Source organism: Chaetodon auriga, chromosome 5 (assembly GCF_051107435.1).
Source record: "Chaetodon auriga isolate fChaAug3 chromosome 5, fChaAug3.hap1, whole genome shotgun sequence".
NCBI lineage: Eukaryota > Metazoa > Chordata > Actinopteri > Chaetodontiformes > Chaetodontidae > Chaetodon > Chaetodon auriga.
In genome coordinates, this window is record NC_135078.1 from 17,610,206 (window position 1) to 17,634,843 (window position 24,638).

At 40.3% G+C, this 24,638-nt stretch overlaps 1 protein-coding gene across 1 annotated transcript in view; it reads right to left on the minus strand.

Moving 5' to 3' along the window:
- Window positions 1–216: 216 nt before the first annotated feature.
- Window positions 217–24,638, minus strand: part of ipo11 (importin 11) — a 112,377-nt gene continuing 87,955 nt past the window's right edge. The window contains exons 29-30 of the mRNA XM_076730814.1: window positions 24,504–24,588; window positions 217–2,288 (exon numbers count right to left, since the gene is read on the minus strand). Coding sequence (XP_076586929.1) covers window positions 2,124–2,288; window positions 24,504–24,588 — 250 coding nt within the window. The 3' untranslated portion in view covers window positions 217–2,123. The remainder of the gene's footprint in view (window positions 2,289–24,503; window positions 24,589–24,638) is intronic.

A 24,638-nucleotide genomic window follows, 5' to 3' on the forward strand; every position in this document is an offset into this window, starting at 1 on the left:
TAGGTCTTCAATGGTGCAGTATCCAGGGTAACAGTCTGTCAGTCAGTTATCAAACTTGATGGTAGTGCCGGTGCCACGCTGGTCTGATCTGCTTGGAATAAAAACACACTCCAAAGAACTGGACAGCAGATAACATTCTTTTTGAAACAGAGTCAATCATATTGTTTCTTTCAGCTCCATGAATCTTACGATCAATGAAGGAAAGACACAGTCTGATATTTTGGCTGATTACTGCACTTTATTGAAGGCTTTGGAAAAAGCAACAAGGATTATTTCCCATCAAAACATAGCCCCCCCCCCAAAAAAAACATCCTTCTACTGCGTGATGTGTTCTAAACTTCATTATTATCGTCGTTAACAGAATACGAGTACAGAAATCATCTACTGTTATACTAGAAATGAACATAATAGTAAGAAAGGTCTTTTGAGTTTCAAGGATAGGTAAGGCTGAAAGCATAAGGCCGTAATTCTGACTGCTACTCAACTCTTATCACAGTGTCAAAGGAGCTTGTGTCAGGATTATCTCCTTCCCAGGGTGGTTGACAAACCTAGTGAGAGCAAATAAAACATATTAATCCATAAATTCCAGATGAAAAGACTACAAAGGCGGGGTGACCCAGACTATACGAGTTTCAAATCAGAACAAAGTTACTTTTCCTGGCCACGTTTCAGTTTCTGCATGAAACAGGGCCACATGCTATAATTGTACAAATGCATTCAATCAATAGTAAGTCAGTAATTTTTCATTTTTCTTTATACGTTAACCAGCCTTCCAAATAACCAATTCTTCTGCGAAAACCTACTGGAAAAACTGATTCTTCTGTCAAATCAAATATTAATAACTGTTCAACTCAGAAAAACTGGACAGCGACATAAAACACACTATATTATGACTCATACAGTCACAGCGGCTTCACATATGAGACTCTTTTACCTACCTGGGTCAGAATTCATCAAATTCTTTTACTAATTCAAATGAGACAGTGAAGACACAAACTGATGGCGTGTTATGTTTGCAGCCAGTCAGTATTTTGTACAAGTTTACACTGACACATGAAAATGGGTACAAAATAAAACATTCAAAAAGATCTAGAGGAGAGTTTTAATGCAACTCAAGCCTAATTTACCACAATCCTGCTGACCTGCTCCAAGGCCTTCTACCACTGTGTTAAAATCCCATGATGTGAGAAAAAGATGAAAACATGTGAAACAGTTTTTGGTTATTAAAGTGCTCCGACACACCATCAATTAGCAGCAGTATGTATGTACATAGAAATATGGTTTAGCACTCTTACAAATCAACCACTTAAAAATCACCCATTTTATGGTCAAGAAAAATTCCCTCTAACTCAACTCAAAAAGAAAGAAAAGCACTTTCTAGTTCTCTCAGTAGTTACTTCAACTTGACCTCTGGTTATGACAATTTTTTGTCTTTTTCTTTTTTTTTTTTTTTTAAATGGAACAGAAATTAACACAAAAATAAAACTAAACTAAAAAGTAAAATATTGTCATGCAGAATATCATCCATACTGTACTTTACATACATACAAAATTACATTTCTTTTTTTCTCTTTTTAAGAATAGATTCTGTAAACACTGCTTTAGGTCCTTTAAGTACGGTTTTATCCACATTTCTGCTACAATCTGTACGTTTTTCCGTAGAAAATAGTCCGAGGCTCCTGCTCTGGCACCTGCAGGTGACTCTCAACCCCTTCAACTTTTAGACCATCAAATTTTCTACCCATTCCACGTTAAACCCACAGAAAGAGAAGAAACTAGAAGAAAGAGTGGAAGCTCTAGAGTGGTGGTGCTTTTATGTGGGTGTTTTAAAAACATAAAGGTACTCTGACATTTTTACCCACATACACCCCATCTTAATAAAAAAAGGATGTAAAGGAATCCAGATAACAGAGACAGGGACGAGGGGTGTTAGCTGAGGACAGTAGACAAGGCTAGGTCTGAATATAGATAAGGCATAGCATGGGTGGAGGTTGGGAAGGTTTGGATTAGGAATCCACACGTCGGGCAGATCGTTAGCCTTCTCAGTACATTTTCAAAACTGGGGGAGAGGGTAGCATTGGGCAAAGATGTCATGTAAGGTAGTGAAGGATTGTAGATGTGTTTCAGAGTCCTTGGAGGAACTCCTGAAGCTGCCTGACCAGCTCTGTGTCCACGGTCTCCATCAGGACCCCGAAGCCTTGGTCTCCCATCAGGGCCTGCTGCGCCTTCAGCTTCTCGTAGACAAACTGCTGGAGAGAAACGCTGTGCACTGGATCCTCCAGGGCCAACTGTAAGTGGGACGAACAAATGGAGAGTGGAAAAATTACAGTGAGGACGCCGTCTGAGGAAGTGTCTCCAAGTCCGCTTTTTGAGAGAAAGACCGAGGTTAGCGAAGATATTAAATTTACTGAAATGAGCTGCTCATTTTCTTTCTCTCGCACTCTGAAGAGACTACTTTCCTCGTGACATAATGTCTTGAAATAAATGCTGCAAATTACGCGTAGGCATCATTTATTTTCTGTCTCGTCCTCCTCATCGGAGCAAATACAAGGAGGCTGATTAGTCTGGCAGCACATTAAGGTTTAATTCTTCTTGGATATGTCTGCACTGTTGTGGTAAATCGGGATTTGGGGATTTCCTCTTCTCCCATTCCTCCTTGCAGATTTGCTCAAGCTCATTCAAGTTGGGACTAAATTTTGGTTTTGGCTTGGTCAATATGGGTTTTCACATTTTTGTTCTGTAAGCAAACCAGGTGTGCTTTTGTAGGTGATAACAGTCTCTCTACCATTCTTCAAAGTCTGGGTATGATGCCCATCTTCTCCCAAAGCTGACAAATGTGGTGAACTACTCCTTTAAGTTCCTGGATATAAAGGACTTCAAAACCACCATCTGTGGTTGCTATGCTGGTACAGAAGCACTTACTGTAGTTTATCAGCTTACTTAATGGTCTATGCCTTAACATGTACACTATATGCTTGACTTCTGCCATACAGTCTGGTGCACGTTGCATTTCCATCATGCAGGATCATGCAGCGACTGATAAACCCGAGCCCTATTCACAGTATGTGACAGGAACAAATACACAAAGTGACGTCAATACAGCAACAATAAAGACACCATTTTTTAAACTGACTGTAATATTCAGTCCATTTAAAAATATAACCTAATAATATTATTAATGGTTTTATTAAGACTGCTTCGTGAAAAGAGAAATCCACAAATAATTCTTAATTCTATCAATTTGTCCTTGGGCTGATGTACCTGCAAAAGTAGTTGAAAAGGACATTCAATAGTAAAGCCTTCATAGTGTTTTAGAGTCACTTTTGACAAAAAGGAAAAGAAGGAAAGAACAACTAAGACACATTACCATTTCCAGCTTTGACATATACAACACACAAAACTCTAGCAGGCTACAGAAAATGATTCAGTATATGCAACCGCCGCCATTCATCTCATGCAGAGGACAGCACAAGAAAAATAATCCTTGACAGTAAGGCAAAAAAGTAAGGAAAAAGTTGGACGGCTGACTAGAGCCGACATATTTCTTTGGCCGAGAACACTGTCGGTTATTTTCTGTGGAGTGAAGAAAGGGCAGCTGCAAACACAGCAGTGTGGAAAACATTTGAGAGCCTGCAAATAAACAGGGGGGTGATCGAAGCTTTCCTCTGTACAGTGCAGCCAACGTTTGAAACTATTTGTTGCTTTACAGAATAAGTTGAAAAGGTAATTATATGATTTTTTTTTTTTTAATAATCTAAACGGCACTTTGTGAAAGTATGCACAGTTTCTCTCGATTTGACTGTACCCTTACATCACCAGGTGCTCTTACACTGACTTTCCCATTAATTATCTTTATCATGTGATGTTGCTTGACTCTCTTACTGCAACCTTTTGAAAGCAGGTCAGTGTGCTGAACTAAACAAACATGATCTCCCCCAGTGACTGTATCTCCTTTATAATTCATTATACACAAAGTTGACATTTGGGCGAGCTTGTGCACTCTTACTCACGCAGTCCCAGAACAGCCCTGCAAACCCTACAGAAAAAAAAAAAACAAACAAAAAAAATCTTTGGGTCCTTCAAGAAGCAGAATATTGTAATGACAACTCTTGGTCTCGAGCCAATCACTGGAAAGAATACTTGTCATGCTAATTAGTTCTTTGTCATTACAGTGCAATCAAACTAGTGAAGAGTGGCTGTTGGAGAGCAGCTTAATGGAAAAGCTGTCATCTAACCTGCGTAATTACCTTCAGCACAAGGCCCTGCTAGAGGTGTGTGTGCGTGTGCGTGTGCGTGTGCGTGTGCGTGTCTGTCTCTAAAACCGTGGCACTCTAATGTGTGTGTGTGTTTGGAGCCAAATATCAAGGTCTTTGTAAGCATTTCTTAATCACTATGATCCTCTTAAATATCTAATCTAACTGGGGAAAACATTAATGATACACATCTGGATAAATCAGATGTTAATTCTGGTTTAATGAGGAAACTAACACGCACAAGTCTGTAGGTACAGTGTGTAATGTCTCAATGTGTCCAATTAATGGGAACATCATATGTACTGTGGGCAGCATATGGCCCACAGGACCGTTTGATCCAGCCCATGAGGCAATTCATAAATACAAAAAAGCAATTAAATTTTTTTTCCCAGCGATAAAGAAAATAACATAAAATAGTAGACTCTGAGCAGTCCGTGAATGCAGCACACAAGCAGTGGCTGATATCACGTCAATGCATGTCAACACAACCTCAGGGGATGCAGACTGCTTTCCAAGAGAAATGGACACGCTGGTGCGTCATTACAGCTACGATCATGCTAAACTGGATGAGCTATAAGCATGACTCTTGCATGCCAAGAAAAGATGCGAGCAAGAACTGGCATGATGACCCTGCAGCAGGGGACACCATAAGGAAAGTGAGTGACGAAAGCAAGATGACGTGGGACGCAGAGAGAGCGAGCAATCAGAGCTGTACTTCATTGTTCAGGACAGAGAGGAGGAAGGGGAGAAGAAAGAGAGGAGGGGGCAACATGAAGGGAGAAAAATGAAGAAAGACAGATGAAATGACAGGGCCTGTGAAAGCCCTCGTCTCTAATGCAATCCCTGGACTACTGCTGCCCTTTTCCAAAGCAAACAGAGTCCCATGTCATTACTGTAAAAACATCAGTGTTGTTCAAAATCGGTCTGTGTCAGGGATTTGAAACATCTCCCACTAGTGTGCCAGCAAGCGCTCTCTGAATGACAGGCCCACACAAAGGCAAGCACACACACATTAAAAACCAGCTATATATCACTCCTGTTGCATTAGGAAATGTGGGATTAACCAGCAGCCAAAAATTCACTGATTACCAGTTTATAGAATTAACACACGTGGGTCTGTTAAGGGTATCTTTTTAAACTTCTGACCTCTAAAACCGCTTCCTTTGCTATTCATTCTCAGTCTTTTTCTCACTACAGCAGGCTGCTCTATTCAGTGGAAACACTAGTTTGTAGTGGAGAACATTAGAGGAAAGCAAGTCAGGCAAACTGGAGTTAATGATGAAACAACCTGTACTTTTCCTGCCTTTATCTCATATCCCATGGTGCCTCACGTCTAACTGCAAACACACACAAAAACAGTAGATGAGTGTGTGTGTGTCTGTGTGTGTGTGTGTGTGTGTGTGAATGTGTGATGTAACGAGCTGTACGATGTACTGAAGTATAAACTAAGAACTGTATTGTGTAAGGGACGCTGACAGCGTGGGGTTCAGAGGATTACACTGCGGGCAGATGTTAATTTCATCAGCTAATTTATGACACATCATCTACAGGCTTCGCTAGCCAGCTGCCCTCGGCTATGCTGACTAGACTCGCAAGCTGCTCTCAAGTGGTCAAATTCGACTCCAAGCATCTTATTAAGTGATTCTCAACACATGCTGTAATAGTTTCATGCTTATGTAAGACAATTAATCCAAGTGCTGCTTGACAATCTCTCTCTTTCTTTTTTTTTTTTAAATTTTGGTGTGAAGTTCAGTTGTTTAGTCGGAGTCAGTTCCAGTCTGGGTCAGTCAGGAGAGAAAATCATACAGTGTGTGGTAATGATGGACCAGTCACTGTCTGTCACTCTCATTACAATTATTTTAACCCATGATATTTACAACTGGAATGTGGATGCTGACATCACCTGAGCGAGTGGGAGGAATAATAACAATAAAAACGAAACTGACTCAAAACAGTGCACAAATGTCAAAGTACTGTGTGCTGTGCTATGAGTGAGAGCAGCTGTTATTCTAGGATCCACTGAAGTGCAAAGCCACAGTTCACCTGAAGTTCTGGCCTCATCTCTCCATCCACTGTCTCATCCATTATTTCCCCCGGATCTTTGAGATTTCCACACGTAAAATTAGCAAACTCTCTTTGATTAATGTTGATTTCTGTTTTGGTGAAGGAGCGAACAAGAATTTTTTCTTCTTCTGTACTTCATCAGTTGCCTACAGGCAACTTCGATACAGCATACAGACTAAAATAAATGCTTCAGCATGGTATGCTTTAAAGGCGTCGCTACCTTATGACTGGCAAGTCCTCTCAATTGGTTACTCGGTCAGATCCAATCAGGACAGAGGCATAGCATGTGTATCCTCCCCGGCTCCACCCTCTCATCGAAAATGGTCACTACAGGCTCTAAAAAAAAAAGCCAAAATGGGGACGGCCATAATGCCAAACTTGAAAATTCAAAACAGTAGTCCACAAACTAATGGGTGATGGCACAGTGGCTCAGTTCACTTTTTATTATACAATCTATGGTTCAAGGCCAAATTTTGTCAAGTGCTCATCACCACATGTATGGCCTGATGTTAATTCTAGCACGAATTAAAAAAACTCTACACACATCCAAAACACCAATCAAATGTGGGAAATAATATCTCAAAGAGCCTGAATCATGCTGTCCAGGGTTTCTATTTATGTCTTGTAAATTGACTTGTTTCTCTCACGCACAAATCAATAAATCAATACCCTAATTGAATGATACTATGACTTATAAAACCTGCTGCTGTCACACATGGATGCCATGGTTACCACGCTGTCTGCACATCCATTTCTCCAGTGTTACTTGACATAGAGCAGACGCTGGGTCAGACTGGTCTTTTCTCCTGCTCTTTCCCTGCGGTGTCAGCTAGATCATATCAATTAACTCCCCTGGAGATCTGATGTAAGGCTAATGTGGTGCCTACCATAGTGTTCACTCACTCACACACACACACACACACACACACACACACACACACACACACACACACAGCTGATGATGAATATATCTCTGTCTGTCTGTCTGTGTATCAAATATGGTTGATATTTTTTCTACATTTCTAAATTCTTAAACCTCGTTAGTCATGTTTAACTAGATAACTACTGAATATAGAGCATCTGCTAAAATAAAAATTCTACTGACATTTCTCAGAGTAAATGCACTGACCATAAATCAAAACAGTATTTAATTCAAAATCAAGGCAGTACTGGTCACCTTGGTCAGTCAGAAAGCATTAAAAGCCCTCTGCTGGTCACTTGTCTGTGATGGAAAATGTCTTGGGGCGGCTTTGGCTCAGGAGGTAAATCGGGTCATCCACCAATCAGAAGGTCAATTGTTCAATCCCCAGCTCCCCCAGTCTGCATGTCGAAGTGTCCTTGGCTAAAATATTGAACCTAAAATTGCTGCCGATACCATGTCATCAGTGTGTGTTTGTGAATGTACCATGTGTTGTAAAGTAGACTACATATGTGCTATATAAATGCAGTCCATTTACCATTCATCAGCACTAGTTTCTTTCAACAATCAATTGTCTTGGCAGGTAGTCCCATCCTGACACACCCACCTAAACATGATTATTGTAAATATGGCAGTCTGATGCTCAGGAGGAGATGAAACAAGTGAGGATTGTAGCTACAACATACTAAGTGGAATAAAAACAAGGGAGTTAAAAAAATGGCCAAGCGACAAATTGAAGGACAAAAGCAATCTGCATGAATATGCCGGCCTGATGGTGCACAAACCAAATATTCCTGCCAGGGCAAAAATGCAGGGGAAGGAAAGATGAGGCCAGTAGAGATCTAGGGAGGAGGAGAAATGGACAAGGAGAGGAAAGGAGAGAGGGAGAGTGACATACCCCTGCTGAGGCCACAGATAAAGAAGCACTGGTCTTGATGCTTTGGACAGAGTAGAAGTTAAATGAGAGGCAGGATGAACAGAAGACAAACAGAAAGACAAAGATGAAATGTGAAGAAAGAGGAGAGGATTTGGTAGTTGCCTAGAGAGCAGGTGAGGAGAGAAAAAAGCAGAGGAGACAGAATAGACAAGAAGGAGAAATACGCTAAGAAGAAAAAACAAATTACGATAGTGATGATGATAATGATGATGACGCTGATGATGTTGCCAAATATTGTGTGGTGCTTTTATTTCTTCTATGACGAGGGTTATTGTGCCAACAACTGCGTTGAGGAGGCACCGCGGCTTCACAACTCCATGCCAATAATGTGTAATTTAGCCTTGAACTGGGGATGTCTGTTTCGGTTAATTTTGCTATCGATAGCCAACAGCCATTTGCCAGTAACTACCAGTTAATTATGAGCTGTAGAGCACGCTAGACTGCATCTCCCAATCAGTGGAAGATTTCCCAGACTGAGGGGAAAAATCCCAGTCAAATCTTACCTGCGTTCATGGAGTCTATTTTCCCATGTTTCTGTGTCTTAGATGACTAAAGGGGAGACCACTTTCTGACAGCGGTTCAATATTGAGTGAAAGCGCTGCAGCCGGCAGCCACAAAACAGATTGTAATGTAATGCAATCCCTCCGGCCATTTGCACACCATCAATGTACGTCCACTAACAGTGTTTGGTTTTGCCCCTGACAGGCTCACATTGTTATTCTGTCTGACAAAATTATGGAAAGGATCCCTACAGAGACCTTTTCATTAAAGAGTAAGATCCTTTTAGTTTAACCAGAAACAGTCACTATGCTGCTGTTGCCAAAGTCACTCAGTTCTCAGTGTTTTTCAGTTTATTCAGTCACAGCAGCTCTTGACATCTCTGCCTTTACTGGCAGGCTAAGCATGTTCTATTATCTGTGTATTAAACCTATTGATGGCTGGAGAAGATTAACAGTTAGCCAAGATAGTTGGCTTTGAAAAGATCATTTTAATCACAGCCTCCCCTCTACATCTCAAAATTAGAGTTCAGTATTATGCATGTAGGTTTGCTGGTTTGGCGTACAGAGGACGTATTATGCTGTTTGGAGTTTGCCCTTTCTGTTAATGTGTTGCATTGCTTTTTTGTAGTTGTTGTTGTCCGTGCCAAAGCGAGTTATTCTCTACTATAGAAACCATGAATACGGGCAGTGAAATTTACTTTGAGTCCATCCCATGTGCATCATCACTTACAAAGAGCACCAAATCCAGAACTGAAAACAGTCCCCAACAAAATGCCATGTATACTCCTGTATGAGTAACAACTGGTAAAAACCACAGTGCAGAGCTGTTTCAGGAAAAGTTTGAACCTTTTAAAACTGTATATACTCGTGACCAGTTTTGGTCTGTTCTATTGTTACCGTGATTCTAAAGGACCACGAATAACACACGAAAAAGGGTTGTTTCTAACAGTGTATGGCAGTATTCATGGACGCATATGTGAGTGTGTGGCTAATGGATATTATGCATGAGAGTGAAAGTCTCTGTATATGTGTGTGTGTGTGTTGGCAGAGCTGCACTGGCCTGGTGGGGATGGGTCTACTGAAATATCCGAGTCTGACATTAATCCTGTTACCTCAGGGTTCTCCCAGTACAACTCCTGCAAATATCAGCCATCACCTGTTGCACCTGCTGACACTGCCGTAATTGAAGGACATCTACATACTTCCAAATGCAAACATAAAATGTGAGGAATATAAACATAAATACATATTTATACAATATAAGGAATATGAATGTAAGGGAGATCGCACAAAAATCTCCAACCTGGTATTCCCACCTGACGCAGCTCTTAAAGCGTAACTTCATCTTTACTGTGGCCAATAAAAACTCTGAGATGCTTCATTATTCACGTTCAGCGGGAGAGCAATTAAATTCCAACACTGTGCTGCCCACCACACACTCTTTTCACTCATAAAACAGAAACAGACTGTGCGATATCTTGGCTGAGAAACCTCTTACCCTGGGACCAGTCAGTCTTTTGCTCCCTCTCATAAAATGCAGTACAGTCTTTTCAGCCCAGGATGCACACTGAAATCAACATTTCACAGGAACATCTCAGTGGAGGACTGCTGCACAATACCACAGACATTCACAAGAGATACCAGATGAACTCACTGATTAGCACTCAACCAGACAGAAAAAATACATTCAGCAATAGATATCTAGAAATTCAATTTAAAGCAAGCGCTGTATTTTAACCTCCTCCAGGAAACCAGGAAGCATCCTGATCAAATGCATGAAATTTGGAGGCACTGATTCTTATCCCAACCGCTTAAACACTGTGCTGGAAAATGCCCCAGTGCATGCTGAAAGTGACAGGTTGATGAAGCCAGCAGCACCACATCATCTGCAAAAAGCCCCCAAACCGGACATCCTCCTCCCACTGGCTGCGCTTTAAGATCCTGTCCATGATATCACATATTGAGTCAGTGACATGGGGAAACACCTCCAACACCAACTGAACACGTCTCTATCCAATTCAGTTTACTGCCATTATACCAGTCGAGCCACTAACACGAATTCCTGTTCAGAAAATGGATGGACCTTTATGCATCACCCTGATGCATAAAGCTGCACCCATGCAGCTCATCACTTGGCTCGTTATACAAATGTTTTCACAGGCTGACTAGTACTCACTACGTCCAGCACCCTAATCTGTGAAAGTGGTGGAGTTTCCCTTTACAATGAATCCAAATCACATTAAGCACCATTAACGTCATGACTGCATTACAGGGCTTCTAAATAGACCCAATTATAACTTAGATTAATTTATAAGTCCACGATCCTTTAAATGACTGCAATTTAAACTAATTTCACCACACAGACATGTTTTTGGCAAATTAAATTTTGTGTGTATGTGACTAAGTCTCTGTGGAGAATTCAGAGAGGCAGACAGGAAAGCATGTTTTCTATGAAAAAAGACAGACAGGGAGGGAAAGATTTGTGCGCTTTTAGCCTTACAGTGACGTGTCGATGTAAATGCCCTGTCGGATCAATACCGTCAGGATGTTAAATGACTTTGTCTAGACCCAATCAATGGCTTAGCTCATCAGGACATGAGGAAGAGGTTTAAATGTGGGGGATGCTGGTAGGAAGTAGCTCTGGGGACCTTACACCATCACTATGTACACACTTGGTTAGAATGGTATGCAACAACTGCGGGACTGCCACTGACCCTGCAAAGATCTCACCACAATCACAAAGCAACTGACGTCACAGTCTGTAGTACACATCTTCATCACTGATCTTTATAAACATTCCCTCCAAAGTGAATACATGATGAAAACGCCCGTCCTGCATTATAATGTGGACTCCAGTGCTCCAAAAAGCTCAAGTATGACGGTCAACCTTTTACAGACATGACAAAAGCACCAAATAATCTTAACCACAATACAGGTCGTGCCATCAACAGTGTTTCTGCTGCACAAGAGCAAAACAGTGATTTGAATAACCGTGGTTTTACCACTTTTTTACGAGTACAATTTTTAGTGTTTGTGCAGTTGAGTGTTAAAAAAAGAAGACAGAAAGACCCCTTAAAAGGCACAAGGATATGCCAGTGACAACAGCTGTCATTTTGTGATTGGTTATACTGAAACACAGAACAGGCAATTGCACAGTTGGAGGCAACACAACAAAGCTTTACTCTGGTAAGACCAAGCGAATAACCAGCCATGTTTGTCGAAACACCCAATCTTCCAACGATTCCTTTGTTGCGGTGCTTCAGTGTTATTTGCAAACTTTTCAAAAATGCTCTGAAAATGTTTGTGGGGATGTGAAGTATTTCAATGTGTAAACATTTTCAAATGTATTCACACTTGTGTGGACATGGTCTGAATCACAGGTGGGCTCTAAGCAGCACTGACCAAACAGAAGAGAAAGCAAACAGAGTGAGACAGACGAGTGAGCTGAGAGATAAGGTCATGTACATTCGTCAGCGTTATTATATTCAGGGATTGATTGATTAGCCATACAGAAAATAGACAGCATCATTAAATAGTCATGAAGATAGACACAAGTGGAATTTAAAAAGAATAAGACAGGAGAGGTCAGAGCAACAGTCGTACAGCAACGAGGGCGAGAACAGAAAGAGATTACGTAAACTGTCGCCCCCAAACACAGACCTCACTTTCCTGTTCTGGGGTTTCATTAGTTCATGGTCTCTTGACTTAGAGGGAGGATTAGAACTTGATTGCAGTAATTTTCCTCACTAAATGAGGCAGAACAAATTTTAATACCCTAATTAGTATTGTGCTAGAGGGCGGAAATGCAAGAGCCCTTCAGCAGTCTGTCATGAGAGTGCATATTACCAAAACCATACCTTTAAGTGTAGGCATGCATGTACACATTCTCACAGGTGACAACATGAGAAAGCTGTAAATCCGCCTCGAGCAAAGACCACCCTCAAAAAGTCAGTACTCGTGTTAAGAAGGACAGAAGCTGAAGAGGCTACCAGAAAGTGTACAGAGACTCTGAATAAGCTTGTAGGAATTCTTGATTGCAACAAATGAAGGCCGATAAACAATTCTGGAAACTTAAAACAAGTTTTTTTGATGTGCAAACCAACACAGTGCTCTCGCGGATTGAGAGACTGGCTGCGACTTGGAGGACTCATGCAACCGGGGCTTTGAGCAACAAGCCGGGTCCAAACTGTGATACACAACATCCTGTCTGAAATCTGCTGTGCCATCTGGCAGGCACTGAAAGACCTGTTTATGCAACTGTAAGATGGCACTCAGGAGTGGAGGGATGCAGTCAGCGACTTCTGCAGTTTGGAAGTTTTTAAAGTGTCATAGCGACAATGTGGGAATGTACAGAAAAGAGAAAACACTGAGACTGAAGAAGAGTAACTTTACTACAAAGATTTTCAATTCTTACTGAAAGAAAAATAACGATTTATTATTCATGATTTCACTAGACAGGAGGGAAATAATGTCATCTGTGATAAAACACAACAACCATCTTGGTGTTAAATTGGTTCACTTCAGTTTACAACATGGGAATTTGATCTTTGCAAACATACAGTATCTTTTACAAGCTGACCTAAATCTAGTGAGGGTGTGAGTTACTTTGTCTTTATTTAATAGGACCATTGGATGTGCCCAGTTCAGATGATATGAATTACTAATTCTTGAATCAACCTCATGAAATATATGACCATATTCGGTATATTGTATTTGGAATACTTGATTATGCAGTACACAACTGATGATTACATACATAACTGATTAACTCTAAGCTACATGGCTAACTGTGCTAACTAGCTAATGGCAGCGACAGTTAGCAGCAGTTAGTGAAGCTATCTGTCCATCAAGAAACTCAGTAAATCAGTCAGAGTTGAGGCAGAGCAGCCGGAGGACAGCAGAGGCAAAATCAGAAAATATTTTCTCCCTGAAACATATTCAGTTTCACCAAAATCAGAGAAAAAAATTTAGAAAGTAGTGTTTTTGTGCAGTAATCATAGGGCCCTGAGAAATCTGTTTGCATTTTTCTCCCATCATAAGAGTGCCAAATCATATGATGGATGAATGAAAATTCAACAGTTCAATAAGAAAATATTCTAAATGTTAAGAATGTCCATGACTGTGACAACACACAACATATATGTATATTTTTTTTTAATCAAAGAGACCCTCTGCAGGACAGCCTCCATGTGCAGCTTGAACGCAGCAGGTGAGGCGGTCTGAGGACACTCTCACGCTTGGGTGAAGCCACAAAGTCTTCAACAAACACTTCTGTCAATGTGGCTGTACTACTGAGAGTTTATTGAAGTGATGAGCTTTTGCTAGTTATATTATCGTTATTATTGTCATTATATATAATTATTGTTATTTCATTGATAAAATAACATCTAGAATGGGCTACGGGTGATCGAGATCAATGTGAACAAGTTTCAACGTCCCTGCAACTATTAGCAATTGAGATCATAAAAGCAATCACAAAAATGACTTTTTTCCACATTAAACATTAAACACATTGATGAGAAACTTAGTACTTGTCTCCTCTTGTCACTAGATACACTGCAGACACCCAGCAGCTGACAGAAAGAGGAGGTCATATTATAGAGAGAAATATTAGCTGTTTCTGGGGGAATAAATGTGAATGGAAGCTAAAAAAAGAGCATGCTGAGCTGTCAAGTTTCATCAGGAGTCACTAATAACACCACCAAGCACATCATGCTTAGGAAAGTAGTTTAAAAATAAGCACACAACGGGAAAACGTTTACTGCATAATGCCATTAGAAACAGTACAATTAGCTGATAATTAGCCTGATCTGCCACCATCAATTATCAGTAGAAACACACATTAGTAGATTGTAAACCATTAATCAAACCAATAGCTAACCATAGTCAATGAATGTCAGAATTTCTCATAGTTTCGCAGGAACATAACACCAAACTCCTTTGTAAAATACGACATATTGACAATTCCTAATGTGTCCACAAAACATGTTTGTCTAGAAACACAAAGGTCGTCATTTTGTCCACAGTCTTCCTGTCAATTCAGGATGAGCGTAATTCATAAAGATAAACTTTAGATTGAATGAGTCAACTGCCTACTAGCCTCTGCTTGTTGGCTGCGCTGTTTTAGTGGGAGATGTGGAAATGAGGTGAACCAAGATTTCTCATTAAAACACATGTTAGTTGGTGGATTAGATTGATTAATTGACATTTTTGTGCTGGGTTGCAGTCTGAAACCATTACTGAAGTGTCTGTTACATTTCTTGACCCCAGCTGTGTTTTAGCAAAACACTATATAGATCCATAGATCGTCCCCATTGTTACCGGTACCCCATTAGGTCAGTTTTGGATCAGTATTGGATTGGTACATCCCTACTCGATATATTATTTTCTTTCTATGGCCACTCCGAGGCTCTGTAGCTGCCAGCTCATTTCCCAGAGAGAATCTTCTTGTATTAGTCAGCCTTATATAATCAGATAGCTTAGTAAAACACGACTTGAAATGAAAATCCCTCCAAAACCAGCTATATTATGGTACAGTAGTTCTTGAAGAGGTATTAAACAACCATGAACCAGTCCTGGCTCTACTGAACAACCAGTGCAGAAGTAGCTGTAGGCTTGCTGAGGTCCATTTCAGGTAAGAGAAATGTGCAATAAAGAGTGTGTGCAAATGTCAAAGTCTTGCCAATTTTGAAGTCATGGCCCAGACAGAGAAATATATCAAACATTACAGAACATTAAAAAAAGGTAAGAGTTTGGATGCTTTTGCTTTGACTTCTCTGACTGCAGTGCAACATACTGTGAAGGGACATCTGCAGCATACTGTCTTCAGTGAGGGCTGCTGGCTGTAAAATACACCTTTGGTACCTTTGTGCAAAGTCAAGTGAGCACCTGAGTCAGTCTAACTTAAACTCATTATTTACTGTCTTGACAAATTTGAGCTACACAATCCAGTGCTGTCTAAAGTGTGACAAGCAATCTTCAAAGTTGAGTTAAAAGTTTTGGCTGCCTGCAAACTGTCCGTTTGCTATATAGTGCTGGACACCTCACACTCTGTGGGCTCTCTGTTTAGCCAGCATCCTTTGTGCATTTGCCAGACTTGCAGCTCAATACTAAAATAATTATATTAATGGGTCAGTTCATTCTCCACTCCGAGCTTCACGCAAGATGGCATACTGATGGCTTTGCAAACAGCATCACGAGAGCGCTGCATGCTTGGAATCCCTATTCAGGCAATACTGTTGAACTGCCAAAAATATGCCAAGGGCTGATGTACTGTAGACCAACATTTGCTCTCAGTCAATCAAGGTTAATGCCTTATTTGATTAATTAATGCACCTGCCCTGAGCAAAGACCAAAAAGTCAATCACTCTGTCACTTGTCTGACAAGCCCTGAATTTTGAGTGAATGTGACTAAGCATGAGAAAATGCAGGGAGTGTTTTTTGACTCTCCCAGAAACCAGTCACATAGATTGGTTTCCACTGAAATGAGCCACATGCAGAATGAATAAGTGTCACACTGGTAATTAAGATGCATTAAGATCAATTTAACAACTGAATTGTCAGACCAGAGATCAATTAATCTCATGACTTGAATCAAACTAATCAGCTCCCAATAAATCAAAAGAGCTAACAGGTGAAAATACTGAACACAATTTTGGCTGCATCATCATCTGATCTGCACAGCTGCAACACAAAGACAGGCAGGGGTGCAAGTGGGCGAAATGATTCTAGCTTCATCTGTGGCGCATGCTGTACATTTTAATATCTAGCGGATCTTTGAAACAGCAGGTTGCAGTCTTGTTAAGATGCTGATGGGCAGAGCTGTGATGGAATTACATGGGCTTCATGTACTCATAACAATGATAAAGATGTAATCTGTCCTGCTCAAGCAGGTGCAACAAACCTAAAGGCGAGTCAGGGAGATGTCAATTAAGTGCAGTCTGCACACACCCGCAAGTGCTGAGAGGATATATAATCAGCTAGAATAAGGGTTTACCACGGTTGCGCGTGGCCCTTTGATAGACCTTTTCATGGCTGATACCTTTGGCAGGAAAAGCAGCAACGTGTATTTAATAACATTAGTGATGGCTGCATTCCACTTAGAGGAAATCCTCATCTTGTGCATGCTATCTAACTGGAATTGCTTCCTAGGACACTTAACAGAGCAGAGCCATTGCTAATGTTATTAATTACACCTGTGCTTTTTCTTCTATGACAACTCAAAACGGCTGCTGTGACAAAGGTCTATATCACCATGAGGAAAAAACGCTGTCATGGCCTTGGAAATAGAACAGGAAGAACTGCATTGTACCTCGCTTCCTGTTCTCCCTGGGACACTCATTCGTGTATTTACTTAACAGTAAACCAATCTGTAGATTGCTTTTACTTTGGCACTGAAACATATCTTCTTAAATATCATCGCCTTAAGTGATTCAGTTCAGAAAATAAAACATGAAAAAGACGAGTCAATAACATTTTGTTAGCACTGTATTTTGCATATTAATCCCACTCCTTCAGAGTGGAATTCAATCTGACTCTACTGACAGAACCACAATACCAGCCTCAAACCTTCATAATTGAGATACAAGCTTCAAACGCCATTCATGTAATATCCGGCATCTTTGAGTAACCATATTAGCGTGCTTTATCCACTGCATTTCATTTCTGGTTAATTCAAAGAGTGGTAGATTGCAACTTATTTGCAGTTCTGAGACTCTAAGAACCTACAACTCCCAGTACTCCCATGGACGAATGGCTCTAAACCTGAGAAACAACAGAGATGGAAACTAATTTTGATAGTTTTGTACGCCTTAGGCCGCACAAAGGCGAATCTTTATATCTTGTGCAGCAAAATAACACTGTCAGAGAGGTCTGTTATTCAACAAAACCAAATTATGCTGACACTGATGGTCTGTTTGAGACTAGGAGCAATAATAAAGCAAGAATGGCAAGTCGTCATTGCAAATGCTTTGTGTGGCGCAGGGTGAATTGATAACACACCGAAACTCATTTCCTATAAATATATACCTCTAGAGGACCTCTGGTGTCAGTTTGATTGTTCATTAAAATGAAATAATGAAAAACTGCTGAATGACAAAAACAATTTCATTATTTATCGGTAGCATCAAAAAGCATTTTTGGTTCACTCCGAGCAATGAAAGCCACTGGGTAATAATGTAATAGGTATCATTTTCTATCATTTCCTTTCTTAAACATCAAAGCATGCATATTTAATATAATTGTCGTTTAAGGGAACTAAATCACATTTTATTGCTAATCTACAAGCAATAATGAAAAAGAAGGGACATTTTCATCACTAATTAATAAGCGCTGAAGAAATATTTTCCATCCACTCAGAGCAATAACAGCCATGGGGCAACAATGTAACAGTCAAATTCGTTATCTTCCTCTTCTTAATTTTCTAAGCATGCACATTTAATGGGATGGCCTTTCAAAGCCGCATTCAATCAGCAAAAGTCTGACTGGAGGAGCTCCTCTGATTGGAATTTTTACTTATGCCCCACCTTGAAATTCTTGTTCATTTTGCAAGAAAATTATAGCATTTAAAAAAAAAAAAAGGAAGTTGAATATTGGCTGTCTTATGCTGGAGTTTGACGCTGCTGATTGTGAGACATTGGGAGCAAGAAAAACTATATTTTTATACTATAATGCAATGAATGTTTCTTTATTTGACTGTCTCCTTTGCATGAAATGTATATTTCTGCATGCATCACATATTTGTTAACTTTAACTTTGCTTAAAAATGGCCCTGAATGAACGCACTTCATTTAGACAGAAAAAAGGTCATTAAGTCAACACAATGTATTTTACTCCATCTCTCACACACTTGTTCCTGTACCTGTTTGTCTGAGCTGAGCTGCATAAGTATAGATTATTTTTTGTAACATTCAAAATTAGCATGAGCATCTTTAAATCTGAAAACAACTCTTCTAACTGTGAGCCTAATGTTTATCATATCATATGTACCCGCTATTACCAATATCAATCGCAGAAAGACGCACTTCTGAAAACCAACTCATTAGCTTAATAGCCTGGAATGAAAAAATCATCAGTTACACATCCTGAGCAAATGCAATAAATGACTAATTCGAGCATTCTGTTCAAATAAATCGAAACCACTTAAACAATAAATAGATTACACCAAATGGGACTTATAAAATGAGGGTATGCAGGCGGGATGCTGCATTATAGCTGTGGTATAATGAACCATTAGAAGTAACGTCTCTGATGGGCACAAAGTTTAATGCCAAGACTTGGTGGCCTCCCCACCTTCAGTTGATCTGTGGAACTACTCACTCAACTAAAATCAGATTTAAAGGATGATTTGGAGCTGTGCAACCTGAACAACCTGAACAGTACTAGGTGGTTTATGTGACTAGTCTATATGGATGGAGATTCAGCCTGGTGGTAATGAACTATGTAAAAAGTTTGGGATACTTTGAGTTTCAGTGGTAGTGCTGAAAATGAAAAATCAATGCGGCTTGCTAGAAAAAAGCATCCTGGTTAAGCAGGATAATTAACATAATAAGGATATAATTCACAGCGAGACCTGTGGATTATCCAAAGTAAATGGAATATTGTATTTGGAATTACATGCTGCTTTTGAGGTTTCAAAAAGGTAATTTTACTGTGTTTTTTCCCCACTTTTCAACATCATAACAGGGCAGCATGAGAAGTTTCAGAGGCTCATTTCAGGGGCTCAATACGTACAATACCAATACCTACTGCATGGCTGTAGTAAATACCACTAAAGGTGTGAGGGACATGACTAGATGTTGGTTTATTATTGCTTGATTTAAATCCAAATCCGTTGACACCTGCCTTCTAATTTACACGTAAATAGTGTAAACCCCGATGCAGCACAATAGCTTGAATTTGAGCCACCTTGAATTTGGCCATGATTCACTACGTGATACCATATCTGGCCTCTATCACTATTCAATGATCACGTTTAGCAAACCGCCCCCTCATTATATCCCATTTTTCCAGCACAATTGCATGTAATGGGGCACCTTTGTCTTCTGTTTTTATATTAGAGACTAATCAGTCACTGGCACCTACTCACACAAAAGCAGCACAATAACCTGGTATATGTGCAGTGCATGTATATTAGTGCGTTTAAAAAAAATAAAAAACAAACAGAATAGGCTCGAGTGGGTGTGTGCCACTACAGCACAACAGACGGAGCCCATGTCATTAGTATCCAGTGGAGAAAGTCTTTGATGTCGCCTATCCTTCTTCTTGTTTGATGGTGTTGGCCTTGTAGATGAAGCACAAGAATCAAATGATACATTATGTACCGAGGCCCAAACACAGCATCAGTTAGCCTGGTCTAGTTGCCTGGAACACTCAGATCAAAGTGAGGGACCCTTACAAATCCCAGACAAGATAGAGTGGAGCAGTCAACAGCCTCCAAAACACAAAACAAACTCCCCCTCCACACGCAGAAAAGCATGACAAGTCAAATTTAGGGACAAATCAGACGACGGCGGTTGTGGCGAGGCTGCCTCTCCTCCCACAGGGAGTATAAATCTTAAAATGAGGTGAAGACAGCCTCTGAATGGAATGATGGATCAAGAGAAACACTGAGCTGTGCAGGACATCCTAAGATAAACCAAACCCATATATTCAAAGGATGACCATTCAGATTTTTTGTGTCTCCTTCATTCTAGTTTAATCACATATCAAACTCAAGTGTAGGTGTGATCTGCATAAATGTGCACGGACAGACCGGACAAATAAATGAACCTAGTACCTTGCTAGTCACATCCGACAATATTGGTCCCTTCCACCAACACACACACCTGTACAATTTGTTTAGTTTAAGAATCATTTCAGTCAGATTTTGGTTTGAGTTTTATGACTCAAAGTCAAGTCATGACTTAAAGTCAAATTTCAAAAGACATACTATCAAATATGACACTCAATTAAAATATCTGACTTATTATCCACTTACAACAGCCAATTTCTCCAGCTTCAGAAAATAAAATCTAAAGTCATGACAATCACGGACACAGTAAACAGATACAACACATACAAATGCACACACCCTGTCTGACAGGTGCTAGACAGACACACTGACACCACGCGATCTCAACAGGCTTTCAAAGTTCATTTCCTTCTTCCACTCTTTTTTCTTACAGTTAAATGACCTTCGCACTTCTGGGCATGGAACCAAAAGGATACTTTGCCCTCTGCATAATATTTTATAACACCTTTGATAACACCTTTTGGTTCACTTGGAGGTTTCACTTGGATTCCAAATGATCTGGGTGACATTTCATATTGGACAATAAAGCACTTTATGAGTCAAAGACTCACTAAAAGGTATGAGGAGCTTATAGGATGTGTTAGGACAGAGTCCTACAACCATTTTCAGTTCCCATTTCTGGAATATTACTCATCTACATTATACTCTGAGCACAACATGGGCAGGTTCTAGTCTGTGGAGCTTCTGCGGAACTGTGTCGTATATGAACAAGATTCATTCCTCTTCAATGGCAGCAAAGACAACACATCAGCCTGCTGATAACTGGGCTGTATTTAGAGCTTAATAAGATATTTAGGGCTGATGAAAAGTCATGCTAACCTTGAGAAACAGCATGTCTATGTGCTGATACTCCTACACGGACACACAAACCAGAAAACCACCCATAGCAGTGCTGCTAGCCATGTTACAACAGGTACCTACACACCGTCTCTCTCAAAGGGCCATAGATGTGCTTCAGTGACTGTCAAACCTCCACCAGACTCCATGTCTTTCCAGCAGACATACAAAGTGTCCAACAGTAGCTCCTCATGCCTGGTTAGCTCTGACTAATGTCGCTGTCCATGCTACACTGAGCGATAGTCAATGTCCCACATGTCCCCACAACTCACACACAGTACAGTGTACGTACCCTTTAAGTACACATCTGCTAACAATTTCATTTGGTGGTTGCCAGTCATCATTAGTGTCAACATTACGATAATGTGACTCAGTGGTAATTTGTCACCATTACCAGAATGTCAGTCTCATCAATAATTACAGCTAATGTCAATTTTGACAGTCAGGTTAATTAATTTTTAGTTAAGTAACATCTAGTATGACACTTGTCTCACAGTACACAATAAATAAAGATAAAGAGTTGAATAAAGATCTCTCACTCTTTTCCTGTCAATCTTGTGATGCTCCAAAACATATTAAAAAATGTAAATAAAATACTTTTTTGACTCGTGGACCAACACTGGAGAAACATTAACCTGCGGTGTAACAAGGCAGGCACCATTCCTGGAGTATCTCTATAGTATAATCAGCGTCTTCATGAAAATAATTCTGAATAAAACCTTCCTTAGTGAACGACTACCTATACTGTTGGATAACATTCTCATTGACATACACAACCCCCTTTAGGCAGTAAAATGAAGTAAAACATCAATTACAATTGCAAATTGCTCATTTTCTTTCTGCCTTTGCAGCACAAAACAGATTTAAAACCACTTAATTTCTAACATAGTCAGCAAAAGAGTTTCTTTGGGGTCCATTTTAATACAAATTACATACATATGCATAAGACAAAGTCGTAGCCTTTAAAGAGCACATCCAAGAAACATTCATGTTGGAGCCCATAAAAAAAAAAAAAGAAAAAAAAAAAGATTGTGAGAAAAGGCTGTGAGCTGCAGCACTGTCATCTTAAAAGCAAATTATACGGCACAGCTTCGTCTCGTGAGAGACGCCAGATGAGGTAATAACTACCAGCGGGGAAAAGGTCTCAGAGGTGACACAGGACATACGAGGGGAGAAAAAACACAACAAACATAAAAACCACATAAGAGACTAACCAACGCTAAAATGAAAAGCTACTATAGGAACTATAAACTAGAGGTAGAAGGGTGAGGAAAATATTGTGTGATTCGAGGACCGGTGATAATGGTAATTTCTCATTTTTCATCGTATTCACTCTATTCATCCTTTGTGCTGTTTTGTCTTGTTGAATTAGATTCTGCTGCTTCCTTGCGGGCACCTGCAATCTAGCATAATCATACAAATATCACCTGCAGGCAGAGAGGCTGTGATGAGACTGCTTGATGAGGGAGGCTAAACAAGTAGATAGTGAGAAGGTAAGGCAAGGACAAATGAGGGGAACATGCCAGAATATACCAGCAAGCAAAAGGAAGCTGGCCACCATGGGTGTGGTGCTATACTACATGGAGTGTGTGTACATAGGCAGAGGTTTAGCTTCTCTGGCTCTACCAGTTTTCTCAGCTCCAGATGGACAAAAAATAACATAATAATGAGGGCCCTATGATTTCCATTATGCAAAAAACACTGATGGTTGTAAGACCAGTGCTGTGCACGAAGGTGAATCCCACTATGTCTGTTTGGTATTGCTTCACCTCCCACACTCACTAAAGCTTCTTAATTCCCAGAGAGGTGACATCTTTCATCTCAAGTGCCAGTTTCATACCTGCTGTCTGACTGGGAATGACAGACACCTAACCTTGCAAAGGTTGCATGCCACTGTGTGCAAGTGCACTTAAAATACAATTAAGCACTGTGGATGAGATTTATTCGAGCCTAAGCACAAAATTCCATGTTGCATTGATTGATTCATGACAGTCATGTGCAAAGTGTGTGTACATTGAATATATTCATTCAAGTGTGACATTGATGCACAAACAGACTGCTCGAGGGGACTATTTACGACAAGAGTCTGTCACCAGCTCTTTTAGACTAACACAAACATACACGTTTTCATACACATAAATGCTTCTACGCAGACACATGCCAGGGAGAGAAGCCATATGAGAGGCAAACTGAAGTCAGGAAATGTTCAAAAAACGCCACAAGTTTCCTTCCTTATTAACCTTGTCCTCAAACTGAAAAGCGTTTCACGTGGGCACACCCGTCACACGCACACATGCAGTCATGCACGTCCCCAAGCACACACACCCACACGAATTAAGAGGCAGAGAGAGGTGCGACTTTAAGTCTCCTCTTTTCTATTCCCTGGAGCAAAAAGCCAGGGTCTGGGCTGAGGTGATAAGTGCACTGGGATACCGCCCAGCAAATACACACATACTCACACACACACACACATAGGAAAAAGTCACACAAAGTCGCACTAGAAAGTAAATACAGCTGTATTTCCTCATTCAAGAACCAATGAAATTAAATTTGTGTATAAATTTAATTTTGCTCAGGCACTCATTCGGAGAAGACCACACACGAACACCAACATTGTGATTAAACAATGTTTTTACAATATGTAGTGTCACAATTTGTGAGCTTCCACAGTGTGACGTCAAGCAGCAGAAGAATGCAACCTCCTACAGCACGTACGCTCATGCATCACTGTGCTGTTTATTTGGCATACATCCCCCACCTGGGGACCATTTATAGGTACTCTACAACATTCATGCCTTCCTAAAGTGACTTGAAGCATGCTGCTATGGCATGTGCATGTGTCCAGGGGCTGTACCTGAGAGCGATTATGTGGTGCGCTGCCTGAAAAGCTGTAGCAGCTATTGAACCTGAGAGGTGGCTCTGAATTGGTACGTGACTAACAAGTGTATGAAGTGACCACCTTTGTCTCTGCTTACTGGAGGAACACATTTGGCTTACCGGGCTCTAAATCGTGAGGTTTATTTTTGTTGAGTGTTTTAATCCGTGTTATGAGTGCCAGTCTAGCATAAAGGATACCACAAGGGGAGAGGAAAGACACTTCAGCGAAATGAACAGAAAGCGTTATATTATTGAGGCCATTTGTGGAAAATAAAAGCCTTTAGTGATTGCAAAATTAGATCTTCACTATGTGTATTTGACTGACCAGTTTCTTCCTCTTGTCCTGCTCAGTTGGTGGCTCCTCATCATCACTCAGCTTGGGCTCCTCAAAATGGCTCATCAGCATGCAGCTGCAAACACAATAATATTCAACTCAATATTAATAACCACACATAAACCT